Below are 24,824 nucleotides of genomic sequence, written 5' to 3'. Positions count from 1 at the left end.
TCATGCTAGCCAGCGTTCTTATTATTTAGTTGAGTTGCATTAGTCGGAGATGGTTTTAAACTGACCGGCTAATATTTTTAATCAGTATTATTATAAGTGGCCTGAATACCAGTAGTGAAAGTTCTTGCACACCACTGGTCCTTCATTTTATACAAAGGAGATACAAGCAGGCCTCCCCTTTCAACCAGCAGGACAACTTTAGCTAGCTAGCTAGACAATCCATTGGTTTAGATGTTGTTGTTGGAGTTGGTTTAAACTTGTCTGCCTAACTCTTCTTTTCAAGAAAGTTTTCCCACTAAAACAGTTCCTAAAAAGAAACGAGACATGTTAAAACACAATCTCATTCTAGGTATTATTATCATGAGACCAAAGCTGCATGTCCAAGGTACACATTTAGACTCATTAACAGTTCATGATCCTTGTTAACTAAAAGACAAGGAAAAGGAGCATTGTAATTTTTTGTCTCCCATAACCAGCTAGCTAACGCTGACCATCTTAGAGAAGTTGAAAGCAAACCAATGGGAAGTAGAAATGATGCTTCAGTTTTGAGTTTGTTTAATTTCATCAGCTGTGCACATCGCCACTTAAGAGAATTAAAAATTAATTTTAAAAAAAGTATTTCAAAAAAAAGAAGCAGATTTGAGCAACATCACGTCCTCTAACTTGCTCACATTTGCTCAGATGGAGCAGAAGGCTGGGTGTGTGATAATCCCTCAGCTCTTGGGTTTGTGGGTAGTAAGCAGGAGGTAAGTCTGGTGATTATAGCTCTCTTCAGCATGGAGAGTGGGAGTCTGGGGCCAAAAAAACAACAATCACGGAAGTGGAAAGCCATCACCCACCCACGTCTGGTCAGAGAGCAGCCCTCGAGAGGTACAGCGGTCAACAGTGCATAGGGCTTACCTGTCAAGAGTCTCATTGTGTCGAGAACGCAGTGGAGAGGAAACTCAGAGAAGTCCAGAGTTCAAACGGCCAGGGAAGTAGAGAAAATAAAATATCTTTTGACAAATTCAAGTGTTTTTAATTGAAACTTTGAGGATCAAAACCCTGTAGTGGATTTTTTTTAACAAGCTCTTAGGTATGCCTTCCTCTCCTTACAATGCATGTAAATAACTCTGTATCCACTCAGGAGTTTCGTCCTCCCTTGTCTCGCAGCTTCCCATAAATCATTGTTGTACACCTCCTTCTGCTATGGAATTGCTTTATTCCAAGACAATTATTATCAATTGTACCCACATTATCTCTTTGGTTTGTTTTTGTTGATATGAATCATGTTTTTAGTATTTTGGTAATTGCTACCACAAGTCTCCATATTTTAGTTGCTTCTATTTCCCTGTCTGTTGTTTGGTTGTCTGATTTTGTCTCCATCTTTCTCTCTCTTTCTGTGTCTCCCAGGGACAAATAATAAAAGAAGTGGCCTCCTTATCAGTAACACTAAAATGAATACCCCTATACAAAGATAAGATGTACCAAGGGTCGTTATCGGCTAAAAGGCCATAACAAATAAAGTGAGAGACACCAAAATAACACTTACTTAAGCAAATTTATTTACAAGAACATAAATGAAATGGCAAAAACAGATGACAGATGTGGATGTCAGTAGAGTCAGCAGTTCATGAGTGTGTGTGAAAAGTGTATTGTCGATGTGTTGGATGGAAAAGGAAGAGGAAGTAACCAAACATGGTGCATTCAGAAAAGCACTCTCTGACAGCTTTTATAGTGACTGGGAGTATTGGGCCTCGGTGATCTTGGTCAGCCTGGTAGGCCTACCAATAACATGTACCTGCAACACAGACAATAAGAAGGCAGACCCTAACAGGCCAGAGGGCCGTCACACCAGTAAGACAAGATAAAATTAACTGTCAAATAAAATTTGCATATTAGCTTGTGTACACAGCGGCAACAGGAGAAGATCATTTTTATTAACAGCCTACATCATCAAGGAAAGACATGTTGTTAATGCTGCTATTGTCTTACCTCTATAGAGCTCTACCTCCAGAAGCAGCATGGTTCAATGTATTTAATATATCATTTCAAGATAATGTTTCTGTATTCCTTAATGGCATAAATTGTTCATTTTGATCAAATAAACAACTCAGACCCAAGCAGTGCCTTGACCCATTTTATTCTGTTGCAAACACCTTTGTCTTTAAATCCATGCTCAATGGACAAAAAGGTAAGATTGGCTGCTTAAATAGAAAACTGACTGATACATTTGTGAGGAAACTTGTTCCTGTTGTGCACTATAGCAAACATTGTTTCCCGTCACTTCACATCACACTACTTAAGCATGTCAGCAGCCTCTCCAGGAAACAATTTCTGTGTCTTTTCTCACCCAGTTAAGAGCTCGCACTACAAGTCTGTGTTTTAAAATGAATTTGTTCCACTACATGCCATAACGCCCCACAGCTTTTGGCTATTGAGTCAACCTTGGCTTCTTGCTGGCCCTGGATCCCAGTGGCATAGCTTTGTTATGCTCCATCTGAGCTGAATAGATAGTGGTGCTATCTCTGTCCCTCTGTCCACCTGTTACAGCAGCCATTCACCTGTGTCATTGAATTAGCCAAAGCCCGACGGAAGCAGAGATGAACAGGAGTCAAAATGGGGAACAATGAAAAGGAAGGTATCAAAACCTGAAAGCACTCATTCAATCTGCTCATCCCCTTCTTATACTAGGGCTGTCAAACAATTAGATTTTTCTATAATGGTTAATCAATGAATGTCAATAGTTGCTATTAATTGCATTTTTAATCTTCTTTAAAAAACAAACAGATTTTAAGTCCACATTAACATTGTGAAGCAATTCTCATCAATGTCTTGATATTGCATGAAAAAATTGAGCATTTCTACAGTAACTCACTGACATCAAGTAATCTCAGGTTAATGCATTAAATGAATGAATTAATGCAATTCAGAATTAACACGTTTAGGCTGTCAGCCCTGATTTATACTTAATCTAGATGCAGTATTGTTGAAGCTATCTTTATTTATTAAAAACAATAGGGAAGTGTTTCAGCACTAGGCATTCATCAGCGCTCATGAATGCCTGGTGCTCAAACCTGTCCGTATTGTTTTGTACGCTGCTCTTACCCAGATAAGGAAACTTGATGGACATTTAGTGTGCTGACTTTTCTCTCTCTTTTTAAGTCTTGTTGAGGTCGTGCACCTGAAACGTTATTTATTTCCAAGTGTGCTCCTTTTTTTTTCAGTTTTTGATCTTTATTTATTAGGGACAAGAAAATAATTATCTGACTTTCTTACTCAACTCTGCAGAGCATTATGTCTTTGTGCTTGTTTAGTGTTACAGCCTAAAAATGGTTTTGTTTGTTTCACTATCGATTCTCTTAACAAATGCAGTATGCAGCAGTTCAGTTAGCAAAAAAATCTAAATTTAATTTAAGCCGCCTTCTCAACACCACGCCACAGACTGTCAAAAAAAAGAGATGAGATATTTTATCTAGTGGAGGAGTAATCAGTTAAACTCAAAGTTTTAAGAGGAAGATTAAATGGATAATGGATAATACCAGCTGTCTGAAAAGATACTCCAAATAAAAGCTTATTCACAAATCTTTTCTGGTTGTGTAAATAAGTCAAAGAAGAGAATATTTAAAAAAAGATGATGTTAGGTTTGTTCTCAATGTTTGTTTCCACTCCCTATTGTGCTCAAAAGAAATCTGTTGATGCAGGTCTAACTCTGTGTGTATCAATCAATGAATCAAATGTGTCATTTATTTGCCTCCTCACTGACAGAGGACGTATTTTTCAGTGAATTCAGTAAATTTGGAGTAGGATTCATAATCATATGAATCATAAAAGTCTGTTTCAAGTAATCATCTAACTCTCGGCCTTCTGAATTTGTGCATTTTCTTTTTAAATACCTTCAACAACAGTTATCATCAGGCAGGGAATTTAAAGGATAATGAAACTAAAAGAGCACTGGTAGCCTTGATGTTTTAAAACATGAGGGCAAATGCAGAAGAGCATTATAGCAGCTTATAGTCTTACTTGTTGGACCTTTCACATTCTGAGCGCTAAGCTTTGTCTGCAGTAGCAGAAGAAAGACCAACAATGTCAAGGTCCAATGAAAAAATCTGTCCTCACTTTTCTTTGCCATCTTTTCTGACTCATCAAATTGAAAAGACTATTTTGCAATATTCCTTTCCTGTCATTTCCCCCTGAGATTGGTTGATGCACAAAATGAAACTTGGCATTAACAGATGGCGGTAAACATTCTGTATGTGTCCATGTTTCTATTTCTCCACTTTTTCTAACCCCCCTCTCCTCTGCATCATTCTGTAGGTATGGAGACATGGTGCCAAAGACGATAGCTGGGAAGATCTTCGGCTCCATCTGCTCGCTGAGCGGTGTGCTGGTGATCGCTCTGCCCGTCCCTGTTATCGTCTCCAACTTCAGTCGCATCTACCACCAGAACCAGAGAGCAGACAAACGACGCGCTCAGAAGGTAGAAGTCCACAACATTCTCACAAAATACAGCAATCAGCTTATTACGACCCATATTTACATTGACTGTGAGCAGGGGACCTCTAGTGGCTGAAGAAAAAAAAGAGTAAGTCAGGTTTTTAGATATAAAAGGAATTAAAGGTGGGTCAAAAAGACATTGTCTAATCCACAAAACACATGTAAGGGTATAAATGCACACATTACTGTGCTGCAGAGAAAACTGTGTCGCTGTCTATCAATCCCGGTTGCACATATTTAAACCCCATTTTGGGGGGAAATTGGACCCTTTTTATGCAAATAAGCCTCATTGCAAAAAAAACCTCTAATATACAAACACAGACATTTATAGACATGTGAAGTATGCAGACTCATTGTAAAGTTAAAATATTTCCACCTCCATGTGACTTTAACATAACTGATCTGTATATAATTCTGTATAAATTACCTTGACACTACTTTTTATTAAAATAACCAGGGATAGAATCAGTATGACAGTCAGCAGCTCGACACTCTTCTGTTTCTTCATCAAAGTGAAACAAGGGGGCGCTCCACTGTGTGCGACCCAGCAGCTTACCTGTCTACCTGTTGTTAGGTGTTTTAAATGTTTTTAGTTGTTTTCAGCTATGACTCGGTAGGCTGTGAAACTGAATTTCCCTTCTGGGATTAATAAGGTTGTCTGAATCTGATCTGGATTCAAATTTTTGTGGTTTTGGGTTTTTTGGAGTTGCCATTGCTTGCTCCTGTCAGAGAGGAAGCTTTGTGTTAAACAGTGAAACTCATTTGACATTTTTCAAGTTGAAATAAACCCTGAAAAAGTTTATCCTCCCCTCCTCTCTCATCATCTTTATGTGGACTAACGGCTTTTCTCCACATTTAGACACAAAAACAGAGAAAATGGCACCGGACAGGATAAACCTTTTTTGGGCGTGATTGTGCTGGAATATAATTAGCGCTACATTCTTTGTGAATTACACCTTGAGATTAATCTTGATTAATTAAGGACTGAAATTAATGCATTCATTTTTATTTTTACTGCATGCTATTTTGTCCTTTTAGACGCACCGTTGATAGACCTCCACAGTGTCTCTCTATCTCAGTGATGGAAAAGAACAATACTTCTGCATCTTTGAAAGTCTCATTTCACTGGAAAAAAAAAAAAGCTCTGTTGACGAGTCAAAAGTAATATCCACCTTTTAAAATCAAACAGTTCACTTTACCGTTCCTTTGAGCTGTTCTCATTCAGTAGTTTCAGTGGTTAAATCATAACCTGCAATCTACCAGAAGGTCCGTACTTCATTTCAAAGTAAAAGCAGGCTTTAATTCAAACAGCTCACTCTCAGCTTAAGACTGTACAAAAATTCAAAATAAAAGCCTAACTTATTTTTAATGTGAAATCATTTCAAACATGCGATTAATCGTGATTATCGAAATGTAAGTGGATGGATAACATGACGTTCAAATTACTATTGTTTTGACAGTTTCCATGATAGAAGGACACAGTGAAAAACCTTTTCAAGGTCTTACTTTAATCAAGAGATGGAGATTTTGGTTATAGACTTATTCATTATATTATTTTTAAGGACACATTTCTCAAACTTCAGAAAAGGTGATTGGCCTCCAATAATGGATTCTTTGACTGCATATCAAATCATCGTCCTTCAATCAACATCATGACATCATGACAAATTTTCAGTGCACACACTCTTAAACACACACTATATGTCTCTGTCTCTGTCACTCTCTCTCTCTTACACACTCACACACACACACAGGAAATTTGCTGCCCTCCAAGGCGAAATTATTCCTTCCTCTTTGACACACACACTCCTCATCTCTGACTTACTTACACACACCGACACACACTCACTTAAAATCAAAGTAACGGTTGTAATAACACTCATCCCGTAGGCTTGACCTTTTGGTGGGTTAAGATAAGAGAGCTACATATACCGTGTAATGTTAGCGAGCAGCTGCTGATAGCTAATTGAAGAGGGAAAGGTGCCATTTCCATCCATCTTAAAAAAGAGGGGGCACGATTTTGAGGTCTAGCTTGCTTTTTCTGTGAGCTGTAGGATATTTTTAAAGTCATTTCATTTGAAAAGGGTGCAGACAGAGATGTCTGATTATGTCAACGAGTGGACCCTTACTTATCCTGATGGTACTTACACAGCAGCTTCTCCAACATTTAATGGAAATTCTTCCCACAAACAAAATGAAATAAAGAAGTTTCTAGTTAATCATACAACAGATTTTGAGCGCATTCAATTTGTAAGGTTCTATCCGAATTGTAATTTTTTTTTTCAAGCCTTGTTTTTATCAACCCCATCATTGAACATTGAATACTGATATAGCTTTTTGTCAATTAACCGTTGCTTAGCAACAGGCATTTAAAGCATTAGATAATGCAGAGAGAGATTCTGACAAGCAGAAAAACATTTAAAAAAAAGTTGTTTTGGATGAAAGTTTTTTGTAAAACTCATGTAATATGCAAATCCTGATTATAACCAGGCAGCATCATTTCTCATTTTGAAATGGCTTCAGACTTAGAGTGGTCATGTTAATCTGACTGAATAGTATCTCAGCAGACTGTTGATTTCGATGACTCATCCTCTATAAAACTGTTACTATGAGACAAAGACATGATTTAATTACTGACTGATTAAGCTGTCACAAAGACACTCTGACATTCAATATAAGCCACAGTAAGAGTTTAAGTAATGCAGAGAGCCAATAACAGCAACTACCTCATTCAGGACCTCCAATGATTTATGTACCTCACTCTGAGAAGAGAATTTTAAACTCTGGTGCAACAGTAAATCTATCTCTTACAAAGTTATCTTAAAGTTAGCATCTCCTCTAGCTTCTCCACCCCATGATATTACTTAGAAGAGAAACTGTGGGATACCTAACCCAATTTAAATTTAGGAAAACATTATTAAGCTGTTATTAAAAACAATATAAAAATAAATGACATTTTACTGCAGTTCTGAAGGGGCTAGAAATAGAGTATATATTGTACAAATAATTTAAGTGGAACATTGGCCTCATTTGTTTGTTGTATTAGAGACTCAAACAAGCCCCTTGCATTGTCCTTTTAATTGGTTATGTAAATAGACGAGGCAGGAAGTGAAGCATTTACTATGATTAGTAATACTTTGTTATGGAGCTTTGTGTCTTGTCCTGTGATTTCTGCCAGCTGACAGTTTTTCCTGTTGCCTCATAATTATAAATGTTAATATTTTTCAGACACTGAAAACACTTCTCCAACATGTTAGCTGAAAGCTGCAGTAACAGATTTTTTTAGGTTACATGGTGAAAGATTAAACAAGCTACTTCTTGGCACTTTTTGAGCCTATTTTATGTTTTAATGGTTATTTGGTCTCCTTTTTACTCATCCAGCAGATTATAGTTTAATAATGTACTTTGAGTTGTGTTTCTTGTCACCTATAAATGAAACTAGTATTTGGTCATCTTTGAGATCTATGAGAGTTTGTCATGACTGGGGCCATATTTCAACATAAAACAAAGTTAATCCATTGCGTACTTTAAATGGTACAGGTATCCAGGGCATAGATGGCCTAGCGGTTAGGTCGGGCCCCATGTAAGCGAGCGGGGTTTAAACCTGTGGCTCCTTTCCCGCATGTCATTCCTCCTCTCTGTTCCTGGTTTTGTGCTCTATCCACTGTTCTATCCAATAAAGGCAAAAATGCCAAAATGAATATTTTAGAAAAGGGAACAGTGTACTTGAATCTTAAGATAGTATGGCCAAACTAACATAGTTCATCTTTGTTCAAGAAAATAAAGAGCCATCAGTTACCATCACTTCAAATATCATCTAACTTCACAAACTCCAAGTTCAATATTGTAGACCAGGTCATTAGAAATGTGTGTTCCTTTATAATCTGAATCTAATTGAACTTTTTTTTGTCAAAAGACAGAAAACAAATTTAAAACCAGTATGTTTGGGAAGATCTTAATGGAAATCAAAAAAATATGAAAATTCAACCACCTATGACTGAAATATACAAAGAAACGTGCCTTGTTGGTTGGGTGTTATTCAACTTCCTCAGCTTCCTTTTTTTCTGAGAATTCACTTTAAGATGTCAATACATGTTGTTGGGTTTTCTTTTGGGGGGAATTTCGTTTTTCAGAAAACTACACATCTTTGAAAAAAACACTAACAATACTAAAACATTAAAACATACAATTTACAGTAGTTTACCACTTTGATTGGATTCCACAGTACAGTACAGGAGGTACAGTGCATTATAATGGACTGCTCTGAGTAGTTTTCTGTTCTTGCTTTTATCCACTAAATGCCCACACCTTTAATGGGTTACAGAATCATCATGATATTTACTGTAGAAATAGCCATACATGCTCTTATATTATAGCATGAGTTTGAGGAGAGGAAAAAGAAAAGTAGGAAAATAGGAAAGAAGAGCTGTGTTTGAATTTACCCTGCTACTCTGTTCTCCCTACTTCTATTATTCTTTCTCTCGTCGCCTTCACTTCCTTTTCCTCTTTAGCTCTCACTCGTCTTCATTCTTCTCTAACAACAGGCTGCTCCAGGCTCCCATTACAATTATGCAGTCATCTGGGGATTTGACTTTACAAAAAGGTCCTCTCATGTACCCGTTGTAGCTCCACAGTCAGAAAATAGAAAGAATCTAAATTGGATTTAATGATAGTCATTCCCTACTAACTCCAGTAGTGTGTGTGGGCCTCAGTGTAGATTTAAGTGTCTACTCTTCATGTTCAGTCACCCACAGAGAGCTGAACTATCACAGAAACCACCCCTGATACTAATGCGACTCGTTTCCTGATAGGTCAAAAGGAAAACTTCCCCAGAAGAAGGAGACAGATTTCTTTTTTATCCCTGCACAACTCAGAGGTGAAGCGTAGTCGCTTCCAGGGTGACGAGGCTGTAAATGGGCCGAGGTCGCACCAGTAATGGGACGGCAAAGTCAAGTGCAGCCACACTGAGAGATGGCAGGTTGTCAAAGAAAAAAAGGAACCCAAGAAAGGAGACATGAGGGCAAAACAAGATGAAAGGCGCAAGATGAGAAAGAAGAGGAGATGGGGAAGAGAAAGGAGAACAAAAAAGGAAACTGTCTGAGCAAATTTGGAAATAGAGGTGAACAAGGGTCAAAATCAAAGAAAAGGAAGAGAAAAAAGTGGTCTCTGTATGCAGTAGTTTCAGGGCTCACTTGGCTTATAGGTGAGCATTTCATGCTTTCTCCCTGTTAAAAGTGGCAGTCTGACTGTCTGTCTGTGGGTGGCTATGTTACAGCATACAGGCTTGATTTGCTCCATCAACCACAGGAGAGAAGAAAGAAGTAAAATCACTAGAATCCATCATGGACAGGTTCTGGACAGACTCTCAAGGATGCCCATTAGGACTGACGATGAACAGACTGTAACTTTAGCATGAATTACCTCAAATAAGTCCTTTTATTGCCTTGAAATACTTTCTCATCTTACTCAAAAACTTTTGTCACCAAGGAATTTTTTTTTTGGAAAATTAGAAAGAAAGAACGTTTTCATAGTGGTATCCTGATTAAAGACAAGGATGGTTACCAGGCAGGAAGGGTTTAACTGAAAGGAAGAATAAGAAGGATGTCCCAAAATAACTACATATAGACTCACCACAATGAATGAATCCCTCTTAATCATCACTCATGTCCTTGAGAACAATGACAGGTGGTGGTTGCATCAACAAAAACTCTGTCCTCTGCCTGCGTTTGTCTTATTTTGCTGTTGGGATGTTATTGGGGAAAATTTAGAAAATCAATCTCTGTAGCCACTGTAGCATCACCCATTAGTTTGTCAATGGCTCTCTTAAAGCATTTAGCATTTTCAGGCGCCATGTTGTTGTTATTTGTGAGCCAGAAATTGTAATATCTGGGCTCAGGGTGGAGCTTCAGAGGACAGATTTAGATTTTTTTGTGTGTGAATAATTAAGTTACGTTGATTGGGACCAAACCACTCTTCTTCATGGTCCCTATTTACAATGGCAGAGTTAGCAGCAGTCAAACGACATACACCTTTCTCTTTGGAGATATTGCAACAAAATGTCTCCCATGCTCCCAAATAATGCGCCCCATTATGCGTTATCTATGGGCTCCTTGCCAGAATTTATGTCTGATCATTATCTTAACTTATTTCCCACCTTTTCCCCCCTTGTGTGAAACCCCTGCACAGGTCTAAACAAATATTTTATAATTAATGAAACACACTGAACAAAACTAACAAGCAAGCTTAGGACACAGCCCCTTATACTAACGAATTGATTACATAATTCACATAATGTGACATTCATCAAAAAAGCCGCAGGTACTCCTCGGTTGCAGCAGAACAACCAACAACCAACATGTTATTTGTCCAATTTGTGCATGAAAAAATATCTTAAAAGGCCCCTGAGTCTGCCCTGAACCTCTGTGTTTTCACTGAGGAGCAGCTAACCTTTAAGGTTCATCTGGCCTCAGTCGCCAGGTCATGCCAATCTGCCCTGTACAACATCAGAAAGATCAGACCCAACATGTCAGAGCAAGAAACGGAGCTCCTGGTACAGCCCTTGTTATACCAACCATTGACTTCTGGCAGGTCTCCCTGCATGCACACTCAAACCTCTTGATATAATTTAAACTTTTAAGTTAGTTTAAGACACTTTTTAACTGTGTAGAGATTTAAGGACAGCGATTAACATATTAAACAACAATCACTCATTTGATCTGAAAGACAGTGTGCAAACCCGCTTCATGGCCTGTACACATACAAACATTATTCTGTCTTTCATGGACAGATGTTTTCTCATTTTTTTGATTCACACTATTTCAACACTAAAATGGGAGGGGCCTCTGATTTTGACCTGCCTTTATTTTTTCAAACATGCAACACCAGGCTAGTACAAGGGACTAGGCCTTAAATTGGGGTGGGCTTTGAATTTCAAATATGCCTTAAGACTATAATCTATCCTCAAGAGGGGATGGGATCTTGCACAAAAAAAAACATCCATTTGTTGCTGTTTTAGAATGAGAATGAGAAAAAATAAAGATGAAACACCAGCCTTGACCTGACTTCACTTGGCTTGATGATGAAATGGACCTGGACTTGACCTCTATTAGACTTTAAAATGTATGTCTTTATGACCAGACTTGACAGACACCTCTGGCCTCAGGATTTCATCAGTTTGGAGGAAAGCTTCCTTCGACAAACAATTTGGGCTCAGTGGACCATCACAGAAGATAAATTACTCATCAACACATCAGTGCAACCAATTGCAGCGCTCTTGCACTCAAAGAAGGATCAGAGCTAGTTGTTCTTTCATATTTTTTCTCTTCTTCTGTCAAGTCGAGCTTTTGATCAATAAGAAAAGCAGCCTGTGCTCGACAGCGCTTCCTCTTTCAAATTCATTCACTTTTTAAGTGAAGTTACGCACAAAGAAGCAGTCAATGCCCCCCCTCCCTTTATTTCTCTTCTTTCCCAAACCGTGCACATACACACACACAATCATTGCTATGACATCTCAGTCTGCAGCATTCCTCACACCTTCACAGGTTTCTGCCGTCTGACGGACAATTTCGGAAGCATCAAAACTAATTCCATTACTTTAGATTCACGTCTGGGAAGCAGATATTGCTCTGCCTCTCTGCTGTTTCTCAAATGTGTTTATCAGGGAGGGAGAGCAGGAGGACAAGGTTAAAGAAATCTCTCAGCTTACGAGTCCAGAAGCACTTAAGGCAGCTGTATATGATATAGAGTCATCCTAATATCCTTTTCATTTGAAGAAATTCCCAAAACAATTTCTCTCTCATTTCCGATCCATCTCTCTCTCTCTCTCCCTCGCTCTGTTCTGTTATCACATCCATCTATTGGAGGAGTTTTTTCTCTTTGCCACACCTCACTTCAGAGACAGATTGAAGGATGAAAGTGTGAAAGTTTCACACAAGGCTGAACAATGGGGAAACTAAACTCTTTGTTGTTTGCTTATTGGCTAGAATGTATTTTACATTTAAAAGGTTCAACAAGAAGGGGTGCCTGTGAAGCAGTGGTCGGTAGCTTCACTTTGTTTACATCGCCGGCACGGCCGGCCGGCTCCTCCCCTCGTGTATAAAAGTTGTTTAAATGAGGGACTAGAGAAAAGAAGAATAACATACTGTACTCACTGCTTAATTGAATGTCACGTAAGCGTTTCTAGATCACGGTCATTTCGGGTAAATTTACATGCAGTGTGAAGATACGAGCATAATAAAGATCGCTAGCATTAGCATGCTAACACAACAATGCAGTGCAAGTTGTTTTGGTTTCATGCTGGTGCTCAAGGGCGACATCTGCTGGATCAAAAAATCGCATATAAAGCCTTTAATAAAGGCATGAAAAGCCCCCCCCACACATAAAAAAAGGGTAAACATAAAGAAATCAATTCAACATGAAAACAACAACATAACTGAAATGAAAAGTGTTTCAGGAAACAATTTTTTTATTTGTTGTTTTTTAAGAATCATTAACTCTAAATCGTTATGAAGAGCCAAAAGTATGTGGACACTCCTTTTCAAGAATAAGTCTTATCTTAATCTTTATTAGTTTTGTCTTTTACATTTATTCAGTTGGTTGTTTGTCTGCTGTGCTGTAAAGGTCATCCATTTACTTCTTTAAGCCACCTTTACCCTTCCTGCTGCTCTGATGCTCCTGGTCATCTTGTTTTGTTTGTATGTTAATGGGAAAATGTTCATAAACATACTTTGATATTATCAGAACTTCACTGTTTCTTAAACTGAGAAAACCCTTCTGTGAAAAATGATTGATCCCCCAACTGATAAATATGTATTTATATTTGGAAAAACAAATGAATTGACTTATTTATTAATGACAACAATTTAAGCTATGGTCATCAAATTATACTCACTATACATTTAAGGTTTAGAGACAATAGTCCAAATAATTTGCTTCAAACTTCCTGGAAACAGTTTGGAGAAGTTCCTATTTAACAAGACAACGCTCCTGTTCAACAAACCTTTCATAAAATATTATTTTTCCCAGTTTTGTGCAGAAAGACTTGACTTATGTGCACAGAGACCTGAATGAAATCCCATCAATCGTCTTTAGGATCTAGTGCAGCATACAAATGCAACATCTAGCTTGAGTCTAAATGGTATCGAATCCTTGCAGCCAGAACACAAATCCTGTTAAAAGACTCACAAAGACTGGAGGCTGTCACTGCAGCAAATAATGCCTCTGATTTTGGAAGACATATGGGTGCAATGTTTTGGCGTCGGCATACTTTTGGCCTTGATGTGCATTTCAGTGGTTGGCACAATTCAGACAGCTGAAGCTTTTCTGTTTTCATGCAGAATGAAGGATTAATTGTGTGGTCAAAAGTAGTGCAGTAGTAGCAGCCATAGTAACTACAGAGTTTTAGAGATGAGTTGGCAGATACTCACCATTAAAGACGGTATTAGTCATCTTCAGTGACCTCCCGCCCACCCTGTCTGACGCTCTGACCTCTCCTTCCTCCCACATCCAGAAAGCCAGACTGGCCAGGATAAGAATATCCAAGTCCGGCAGCGCCAACGCCTTCATCCATAACAAACGCAACGGACTGCTCAACGAACTGCTGGAGCTGACGGTAAGAAAGACCTCTGACCCCCCCCCCTCCCGAACACTGAGACCCATTGACTGCAAAGTGGGCGAGATGATTACTGGAAAGGCGTTTCAAAATGTGTTCATTAAAAATGCCAGCAGATTGTGTTTCAGTAAGAGATTAATCATATTGTTCCCTGTCAAACACTCTTCTACTAATTATTTCAGTTCACTGCAACTCAATAGCTTGGAAGCATCAACTTCACACCCTTTGTGCACACACACACACACACTCACACACAATGACAAACAATTACAGCCATAATTAAGCAAAGGACAATTTGGAAGTCATTTGGAGGCTGTGGAAGAGCAGCAGAAGTTGGATTCATTACAGTCTTGTGAGTTTACAGTTCAGGGGTGATAGCAGAGGAGTTATGATAATAATCCTCCATGAGGGGTGTTATCATCATAATCACGCTAAGTACTTTTTCTTAGTTGTCTTTCAGCCTTAAACTTGATTTAATCCCTCTCTGCAAAACTGGCAAAGTCAGGCAACAGAGGTTGTCTTCACTTCCGCTGTGTGTTGGTGATAATTACATGTTTAGTGCATAAAAGAGAAAACTTCAGAGCCAACTGAAAAACTGCTCCAGTGAACGATGAGACTGCAGAGGACATCTCACACAAAAAAACTGACTCCTGGTCCTAAAAGTATTAAATGTTGCTTTCTTTCCTCTCATATATTATAAACAACTGTGTTCTTGTTTTCTTCTCCATACTTCACATGTCCAAGAAATAATCTTTCTGTGGAAGATAAGTCGTAAAACAAAAACTGACAACGTTGGACGTTAGCCTGACACAAGGCTTACCTGCTCTTACCAGCAGCATGTTATGTCTGAATATATGGATATACCGTAAATGTCATCCCCACAGCCGTGCAAGTGTAAAAAATAATAATAATTCATTGTCAATGACTTTTTGAGTTGTTTGAGTTTGATCGGCTAAATCTGAGTTTGTTAAAGTATGAGCCCTGATACTGAATGAAACTACCGTATACACTGAAATGTTAGAATAAATTCAAAATGGCTAAAGTGATCTAATAGGGTCTTTGCATCCCACAATGCTTTGGGCCCCATCTGACAGTGCTAGACTCTAGAGATTAACAGAGCCAGCCAAGCTAAGCTAATTAGCTCCTGGCTCTAGCTGTGTATTTAATATACAGAGATGAGGTATTGATCCTCTCATCTAACTCTCGGCAAGTAAGCAAACAGTATTAAAGTACGTATCCACCGCCATGTTTGTCCTCCATTTCTTACTAGTCCTTTATTTCTATCCTTCAGGGATTTATTCAATATGTCACCACCATGGGAAAATGTGTTTAGTGATGTATGAACAAACTGCCCACATCCTTACTATTCGTTGCATTGCTCCTGCGTTAAGTCACACACTCCCCTCCTGGCAGATTGTTACTCAAATCCATTTGGATCTAATCGAGTCCAGTGTGGAGGCTTACGGGTGTCTGGAAGTGGTCAGAATTATCATATAAATGCTATCTGCGAGCGCTCAGCAACCCTGATCCATCTGCGTGTGTGTGATGAGGCTGCCAAAGTCCTGACGCATCAAATTACAGTGGTGTCAGTGCTGTCAGTCAGTCAGTGCTGCTGTACGAGTCTGAGGTTACAGAGAGTGAGGAGAAATGACTAAACGACTGCTTCTCCCACGGCCTGCGGTTACATTACAAGCTCTGCTCTGCTGGTCTCTTCCAGTTTTCCCTGGTGCCTTTTTTTTTATTTATTTATTTTTTACTTCTTTTTGTTTGTAACTTAGGGCACATGCTGGTTATTGATTATGCTTTCCAGTTGTATTATGAGACCCTACAGTATATTCCCTTAAGATGTCATCTACTTCATTTTCTTTTCTTCAGCTTTTAAAAGGTTACTCATTCAATGAGTTTTTGGAAAGTCTACCTAGCTCTGTAAAAAAGCAATACTGTTTATAAAGTGTGAATGTGCTATGGACCACATTCACACATATAATACAGTAGAGTCATTAAGGCTAGAAAAACACAATACGTTTACATTTCATCTCAACTGCATCAGCACCAGCTTGATTCTTTAATGATCAGAAGCATGAACCTTTAAATCTCAGTCTCTGTCTAAACAAAGTCTCTGATAGTCCTGTCTCTCTCAGGGCACATGCTCACATTGAGACATCAGGAGGCGTGCTGTTGTCGTGCCCACGTCGCTGTATTGTTCCTATGTCTGGAATCTCAATGAGAGTCCTTGGGCTGGATCGCCACCCACCCAAATCCTCAGTGTAACAATGTGCGCTGTGGGGAGGGAATTAATTTGTTTTCAGTTTTCATGTTTTTTGGCATTTGTGACTACTTGGAGACTAAGCTATATCGGAGCCTGAGCTTTGAAACTAAGTCCCGCTTGGAGAAAAACCCAGAACAAAAAATGGCTCCATAAGTTTCTGTCTCTGTTTTTCTGAACGCTTCTGTTTTCCTCTGACGCTTCATGCATCAAAAACTCTTCTGCTGCCTGGAGCCTCACATATAACACTCAGTAGTATCTACTTAGATAATTACATAACAGAGCTGGCAACTATGCAGCTTTACAATGTATTTTTTGTATTAATTGAATGAAGTGAAAAGATTTATTTTGAGGCCTGATCGCACGAGGAAACAAACAAAGACAGTGACAGAACCACAAATAAGAACAACAGAGAAAATTAATTATGAAGAAATTCCTTCCTTGCCAAGGCTGAGGGATCGATTCACAGCAAGTGGAAATATTGTCCACTGTGACGACTAAAAATAGTCGTTTCAAATCAACAAAAAGCAGAACAAAGACGTCATGCGACAGATATTCATGAAATATAAATCTGTAACATCAGCGTCAGGATACAGAGATCGCAGTGACAGACGTTAATGAACGACGAGGAAATGTCAGTAGGTTAATTTGCTAACGTGCATCAAAGTTCTTTGTGTGTATGTGTGTTAAATGTTTCCTTTGTGTGTGTGTGTGTGTGTGTGTGTGTGTGTGTGTGTCTGTGTGTGTGTGTGTGTGTGTGTGTGTTTGTGTGTGTGTGTGTGTGTTTCTTACAAAGGATAAGGAAGAGGAGGAGCAGAAGCAGGCGAAGACCCCCTCCCTGATTGAGATCCAACACCACCACCTACTGCACTGTCTGGAGCAAACCACAGTGAGTACACTTCAGCACTTCTCTTTTTTTTCGGTTCATTTTTATTGTCAATTAAAAATGTTCTCATGACTATTATATTTTGTGCCAGCACAGACACAGTGTGTACTTCAGGGCTGAAGGTGCTGGCAACCCGAGTACAATCAGTGTTTGTCGAGGATAAACAGCAATTATAGTATGCAAGAATCTTATTGTTTATGCCTAATTCTCTCTGTATTGCTTACATTTCCTGTCTGTATATCTGTGTGTTTGTACATATACTTTAATGACGTTACAATATCGATCATTATTCACAAGAAAAACTCCAAGGCACTCTTCTTTAAACAATAAGAATGTCTTTGTCAGGGAGACGAGACGTTTTTTGACCCTCTGAGGAAGCCTTGACGTTAATATGCATAGATGTCTTTCTTTGAAAGTCCAACATGAGCATGTTCTGACAACAAAGGCATTTCATTGTTTAAAGAGAGTTCATTCAAGTTTTTCTTCAAAGAGCATCTCTAGATAACACTTTTTTGAATCCAGGAACGCTAATTCTTTTCTACTTTAACCCTTTATTTATTTATTTTCTGAGATGGGAAAAGCTCATTTTACACACATGTATGACACATTCAATCATTAAATACACACGTGCACACACACACACAAACAAACAAACACACACACACAAACACACCCACACACACACACACTATTTGTGTAAACATGTTTGACCATCCCTTTGACATCAATGTTTCTGTCTTCTCAAAATTTTCTTTTCCACATCAGTTGGAAGCAAGAAACAAAGTAAGAAAGGCTTCAAAATGTTCACATAACAGTTTGATTTAGATGTCTCTGTGCCTAAGTGTACATTTAGTGTGAAGAACTAGTAATTTGCAAAAATGTTCTGAAAGCAAAAAGCATAACTGAGTGACACTGGATCCTGTTTTCCTAACAGCAAATATACTAATTGGCCATGTGCGTGAGTTTGTGAAGTGTAGTTTTTTACTTTAAGTTCATTATTGGTATTAATTGTCTTTCTTTGGTGTATTTGTTTGTAGAATTGTGAATGACATAGAACACAAAGCGTCAAGTCCCATGAGTCTGTATTTGATTTGCTCTACACCCTGTTTTGCTCTCTCCACCAATCTCTCCTTGTGTATTTAAACCATCATCCTGTCTCTCTCCTGTAGGCTCATGAGTTTGTGGACGAGCAGATGTATGAGCAGAACTGTTTAGAGATGGCTCTGCAGACATACACGTCACGCAGCCCCTCCGTATCCAGCGATGGCAGTTCTTCAGGGACCTGCTGCGGCCGTAGAGTGAAGAGAAACATGCCTCTGCCCAACACCAGCCTGCCCTCCGCCCACCCTGTACCAACACACCAGAGCCCCCTGCAGGAGCTAAGCGCACTCCACATACAGTGTGGGGATGTACCGTCACACACCATCAGGTAAGACTGAAGGACAGAGGGAGAACAGCGGAGTAAATTAAGTTGTTAACAAGAAAACTGCCTACTTTTTACTGGTGGTGGGCAGATAAAGCCTTTAGGCTACAAACTAGTGACCTCTGGTGGCTTGTTAAAGTACTGCAACATCTCACTGCTTTGCAGACTTTGTGTGCAATAAAAGTACAACAAGCCTGCATGTGCAAGCATTTTTAACTCTAGATTGATTGACTCCTAAAGATAACTGAAATATGTGGCCTCTACATAACCAGGACTTGGTAATCAAAGACAATAATATGCTATATTTCAATGCTGCACTGCAATCAAAATACCTTCCTTTATTTACAGTATCACCCAGATGTGATATCAAGGCCCTGCATTTTGTAATAGCTGTGGAGCCTGATTAAAGACAGTAACACCTCATGCAGCGTGTATGCACTTTTCAAGATTTCTGTGAATCAGTCTTAATGCACAGTGAAACAAGCCTCCAGATTATACACTAAAATGCTGTTCAAACTTGTATTTCTACTTGCCAATGAATGTCCCCATAACTGCTGACCAGGATGTAAGCAGACAAAAATTACCTTAAAACACTAAAGAACAAGCAAAAACATTACTAAGCTGCTGTTCCACAGGAGACTACTATTATCAAATGACATCTGTGGTTGGTTTATCGTAGATGGTGATTTTAGTTGGACTTGTTTGCTTTATAAATGACAGACTTGTACACTAAAGGTTTTGGATCATACACATCCTCCACTATATCTGGACGTTTCCTTTACTACTCCTGTGTGTTTGGGGCTTCAGCCTGACTATGAACATGAACAGTACTGGGAACAAAATGATTGAATGAAGTAAATTAAAAAAGGTGCAATGCAACAAACAGTCACTAGAGGGGAGTAAAGGAACATTGTATGAAATTGTCTTTTTTAGTTGGACAGTTTTCTCTTTTTCTCTACAATTTCAAGTTCAATCAGATTTTTGAGAAAATTACTTGTTACCTGAATAAAAAAAAAGCTTTTATAGAATAGTTTAAATAAATAGATCTAGATGATCATTTAATCATTTATTACACAATATATGAAGAGCAATACGTTTAATAGACAATGCAGAGTAAATTACTCTAAACATATTTATCTGTTTGGCTTTGCGAATTAAATATTCACTTCACATTGTAGACAATGTGCTATCTCCATTAACATTCTGTTTGAAGTCTTTTGTGTGTCAGTTATGTAGGATACAATTTAAAACTACTCTTAGTCTCATTTATCTATTTTTTCCCCTAGTCGTTCAACTCTCAACCTGAAAAAGGACAACAGCAGCAGGATCAACTGCAAGGGAGGCGGTCGGATCACCACGGCGATCATCAGCCTCCCCACACCTCCAGCTTTGACCCCTGACGGTGACGGTCTCCACGGGCCCCCTCAAAGGAGGCCGCCCCCACCTCCGGGTCTCCCTGCAACACCAAGCATCCAGACCACAACAAGCTCCGCAGGGATGAACATCGTCAAAGTGTCTGCTCTGTGACTTCCTGTGTGATGGATGTAACTCAGCCCAGCAGGAGGAGAGAGGAGAGGAAAAGAAGAAGAAGAGGTCACACACTACCTTCATGGCAGCACTCTGTCCGGTCTCACAGGGTCGACAGGAGGAGGGCTGATCCCCTGAGGAGTCACCAGTTGTTGTGTAAGAGAAGACAGTTGATGTTGAGGCATTGCAGAGGAAGAGGACTGTAGATATGTGAACCAGGAATCACACACTCGTCATGTCTTGTTTGCACTGTAGATATGGACAGAATCACTGCATTTCTAAAAGTTGATAACAGCCGTGAAGATGATTTACAGCCTGTACTGTACTGGGGAAGAGACTCAAAGACAATGTGCAAACAGCATATCTCTTTTCATAATCAGCCAACTCTTTCCACACAACACAGTGTCACAGGAAGATGAAAGTGAAGTCACAGTGAAATAGTAAAAAAAGGACATATTGTCGACTTGAAATGTGTTTAAAGTACAACGTGTGAGCTGAAGCAAAGTGTTGACTGTTTTTACTTGAATTTGTTTGGTCTTGTTTGTGTTGTGTGTTGTTTGTTTCAAGTTTGAAAAAAATAACTGTTCACAGTTTTCTATACTGCAGCGTTTCAAAGGTCATGGCACCCGACCGGATGCTGCAAATGTCTTATTGGTAAAATGTGAGTTTGATGTGTTTGAAACCTAAGAGTGTATTTTCTTGGATATTTGTGTCTGATTAATCATGTCAAGATTTAAACCAATCTGTGAATTTCAGTTTCCAGTGATTGATATCACTCTTCCTTCATGACTTTATAGATTTTTCATTCTGATGCGAGACAAAGCAGTGATTTATAAGCCTGATCTTATATATTTCTGCTTAAGGCACACATCTTAAAGGTCACATATTGTGCAAAATACACTTTACCATGTTTTTCTAACTCTAGCATGTGTCCCTATCTGTCTACAAGCCGCCCAATGAGAAAAGTCCATCCTCTCTGTCTTTTGCCTGCTCTACTTTTCAAAAAATGAGTGCTAAAACAGGCCATTTGGAGATTTTGACTTTGTGACATCACAAAGGGCAGTAACCCCTCCCCCAGGTGGGTGACACTCCCACAGCTAGGTGTTTGTTCTGCCCTCTGAGTCTGCGTTTCCACCTTAAATAATACGGCATGTTGAAAGAAAGCCCAAAGCCACCAAAGCCCTTCCAGAGAGGGGCGTGGACAGACACAGCTCATTTACATTTAAAGCTACAGACACAGAAACAGCCTGTTCTGAGAAGGACTGCGATAGAGGGGTTTAAAGACGTGATAAAATACAGGATCAGAGTGGATTTTTAACATGAAACTTCACAGACATGTTTTTTGGTACTTCTGAAATTTAGTTAAACTTAGTTTAGTTGAAAAAGAGTATAATATGTGACCTTTAAATACTATTTTAATAACCAAATGGGATGTAAAAATGATTTAAAAATGGCTTAATATTTATTTCCTCAAGCACCCAGGCTCTGCAGTAAATGACAAACAGAACTCAAACAGGACAAATGGTGCAGTGGTTGGGGACTATTTTAAGCAGCGGATGAATACAGATTTAGATTATGAACTACAGCATCAGGATTAACTTGAATTTTATTTTTCCTGTAATGAAAGAAAATCCTTTAAAAGCACCTGAGTAAATCATGGGTGTGGGTTTAATTTGAGGTCTATATCACAGTCAATGGTTTTGATCAGTTCATGCTATATGTTAATAACTAAAAAACGTATGATATATTTCCAGAAAACAAGATGCTTATGTTATTTTTACTCAATGAATTTATGCTCCTGTTCATATTTATGTGATGGTGTTGTTTGTCTGTAATCATCTTGAGCATGTGTCTGCGTTATAGCTCCGCTGGTGTGTCAAACAACTTCACAGTTTATTTGTTTTTTAAAACTATGACTGAAACTAAAAGACGAATACAAACCTTATTCAGTGTTGACTTCTGAAAGTAATCGAACAAGAAACAAATAATAAATCTATTGAAGGGGAAAAAGTTAAATCATTGAAATAATTAGGAGACCTTTTTTAATGGCTGTTCAGTTGCTCAGGTACTAAATATTTGCAGAGCTGTGATTTTTTTTTTCAGTCAAGAGATTCACTGCTGTGCTGATATTCAGAACAACAGCATGACCAAGAGTGTGATTGATCTCATATCCAACAGATTTACAATCAGCATGTAGTATTAAAAATGATAATTAACAGATCATTATTTCTTTGTTAGTCATTATTTATTTTCTCCTCTGTGTGTGTGAACATTGTACTAGAACTGCTGCTTTGTATTTTGTATGTCTGTATATCATACTGTATCAGCTGTTTCAAAGACCGGTGTGACTCAGAGGTGCAGACTTGTTCAGTCTAGACGAGGACTGTGGCTGTCATCATTAAAAGTATTCAGAACATAAGGCAGATTGATACATGTAGTTAAAAGTCCAGGTGCTGTCGAACTCCATATTAGCATTCACGATATAACCTTTATCCAATCAGATCACGCGATTAGAACCAACGGTTGTATATTTACAGATGTTGTTCTGAATATCAGCACTGCTGTGATGCTGGGAGCGAGGCTGCAGGCCGAGAGCAAAAACAATCACAGTGTCTGAGATTCACATGAAAAATTCAAATTCTCAAATATGATACCGCTTTAACACAACACAAAACACGCATGATACATAGGAAAAAAACGTTAATCATTCATTTGGCACTCAAACACACGCACACACACAGTACTGATGTTCTGCAGCTTGACTGTAACTGGACTTTTGCCAAGCAACACAAACACTTTATAATGTACATTTATCTGTATATGTCCATTTTCGTTGCATCCAGTGAAATAAGAGTATGACCACTGTTGTTTTGGTGACATCTGTGATGGATGAATCTAGACACAGACTGCTGTAACATTTAATAAAAGTACTCAGAACAGCTGATTTATAGTTTAGAAAGTCCCGGTGCTGGTGTACTGTATATCAGCAGTCAAGGAAAGCCTGTTGTGACTGTTGTATAATGGGTTAACTGATTTATGTCAAAGATGATCACAAGAGGGCAGCAAAGATACATCTGACAAAGGAGAGAAAATGATTGGTCCGGTTTAAGGCCTCACTCCTACAGTGGGAAAGTATTTTCTGATATGTAGCGTACCAACCTGCTGCACACAGTACAATGAATCTTTATGAAGATGGTGTTTGGGTTTGTTTGTGAATACTTGCCAAGTCAGTTGTTGTATGAAATGATATTTGTCATTTAGTTTGTTTGCCTAAATGGAATTTGTTTTGACCTGTGGTGTTTAATTGATCACAAAGTGAGTCGTTTTTTGCTGCATCATCGGTAATCTTTGTTTTGCATTTCTGTATTGTGCCATGTTCTTTATGCTGCTAAATATATAAATATATAAAAAGAACTATGAGCCCTTTAGATAACTTTTCTTCTCACTTTTAGCACTGAAAATAATGAACAGCCACTCGGCCGTGGTGTTCAGAACCTGGATCTTGGTAACTAATGCAGTCTCTACACATTAGGGCTTTTTGCAGAACCATAGATCACATTCATGCATTTAAAACAGGAAGCACTTCCCTCACACCCGTGTTACTTCTGTACGATGATGATCATCACTTGTTATAATATGGTGGACTTGACTTTACAATGCATTGTGGGGGTCATTTTTTTAAGAGTCTTGGCATTGCTGTTTGTGTTGTTTCTTATCTTTTTATCCTTTGGAACGGAGCTTCTCTGTCTGTTTGCTGTCTTTATGATATTCTGTCAGTTTCTTTGTTATAACAAATAAGTGTCAGGAAATTAAATTCTGACACAACAATCAAGTGTTGAGTATCTTTTCCTTTTTTCTTATCAACGGCGAAATGTCCAATCAATCAAACTTTATTTAAATAGCACTTTTCAGACAAATTCAATTGCAGTTCAAAGTGCTTTGCACAGGAATGAAGAGAAAAAAAGGTAGAATCTTAAAAAATATAAATGTTTGATTTGTGTTTTTTTGTCAGCTGAAACCTGAGTCTTTGTCTCAGGGTCGTCAAACTTTAGCTTGTCTGCAAACTTTGGAGGAAAAGAAGATAATCTAAAAATACGATTTATCACTATTTATCATCTTTTTTTGCTGCCAAATGTAAGAAATCAGTGAAGTTTCACCTTTAGTCAGATATTCATGTCACTCACTAGATGGCACCATAATACACAAATCATCTTCGGCTGAGTTCAAAGAGCAATCTTAACTAAACACACATTTTATACTGTAGTTTCTGAATTGAGAAACCTTTCTGACACTGATGAAATAATGAGTCTGAGTTAATTAGAATAGTTAGAATTAGAATTGTATATCTTTTCTAGTCTTCTGACTACTCAAAGCACTTTAACACAGCAGGTTACACCTACACATTCACACACTGATGGCAGAGGCTGCTATGTAAAGTGACCATCATGGTAAACTTATATATTTCACACAGAGACGACCGTCTCCACCAACTGAGCCACAGCCGCCCAATTCACAACAGATGAGATCTGAAGAAACTTTCCACAAAGAGCTGCTGTAGGCCAAACTTTGTTTGCTCCACTCAAATATCAACATATCTATTCCATAATAAATGTGAGTTAATGCATGCCTTTTTATA

At 38.5% G+C, this 24,824-nt stretch overlaps 1 protein-coding gene across 2 annotated transcripts in view; it reads left to right on the top strand.

Annotated features, from left to right (window-relative positions):
• LOC132978177 (potassium voltage-gated channel subfamily D member 3-like) overlaps positions 1-21,311 on the top strand; it is an 89,145-nt gene extending 67,834 nt beyond the window's left edge. Inside the window, exons 2-7 of one of the 2 annotated variants that reach the window (XM_061043281.1) lie at positions 4,297-4,459; positions 13,985-14,086; positions 17,149-17,241; positions 18,004-18,021; positions 18,408-18,667; positions 19,948-21,311. In XM_061043281.1, the coding sequence (XP_060899264.1) occupies positions 4,297-4,459; positions 13,985-14,086; positions 17,149-17,241; positions 18,004-18,021; positions 18,408-18,667; positions 19,948-20,188 (877 nt within the window). In that variant the 3' untranslated portion in view covers positions 20,189-21,311. The remainder of the gene's footprint in view (positions 1-4,296; positions 4,460-13,984; positions 14,087-17,148; positions 17,242-18,003; positions 18,022-18,407; positions 18,668-19,947) is intronic. The other variant, XM_061043282.1, reaches the window with a different exon arrangement.
• The last annotated feature ends 3,513 nt before the right edge of the window (positions 21,312-24,824 follow it).

The sequence above is a fragment of the Labrus mixtus genome, chromosome 7, assembly GCF_963584025.1.
Source record: "Labrus mixtus chromosome 7, fLabMix1.1, whole genome shotgun sequence".
Classification (NCBI taxonomy): Eukaryota; Metazoa; Chordata; class Actinopteri; order Labriformes; family Labridae; genus Labrus; species Labrus mixtus.
Note: the sequence above shows the minus strand (reverse complement) of the source record. Positions and strands in the feature narration are given on the sequence as shown.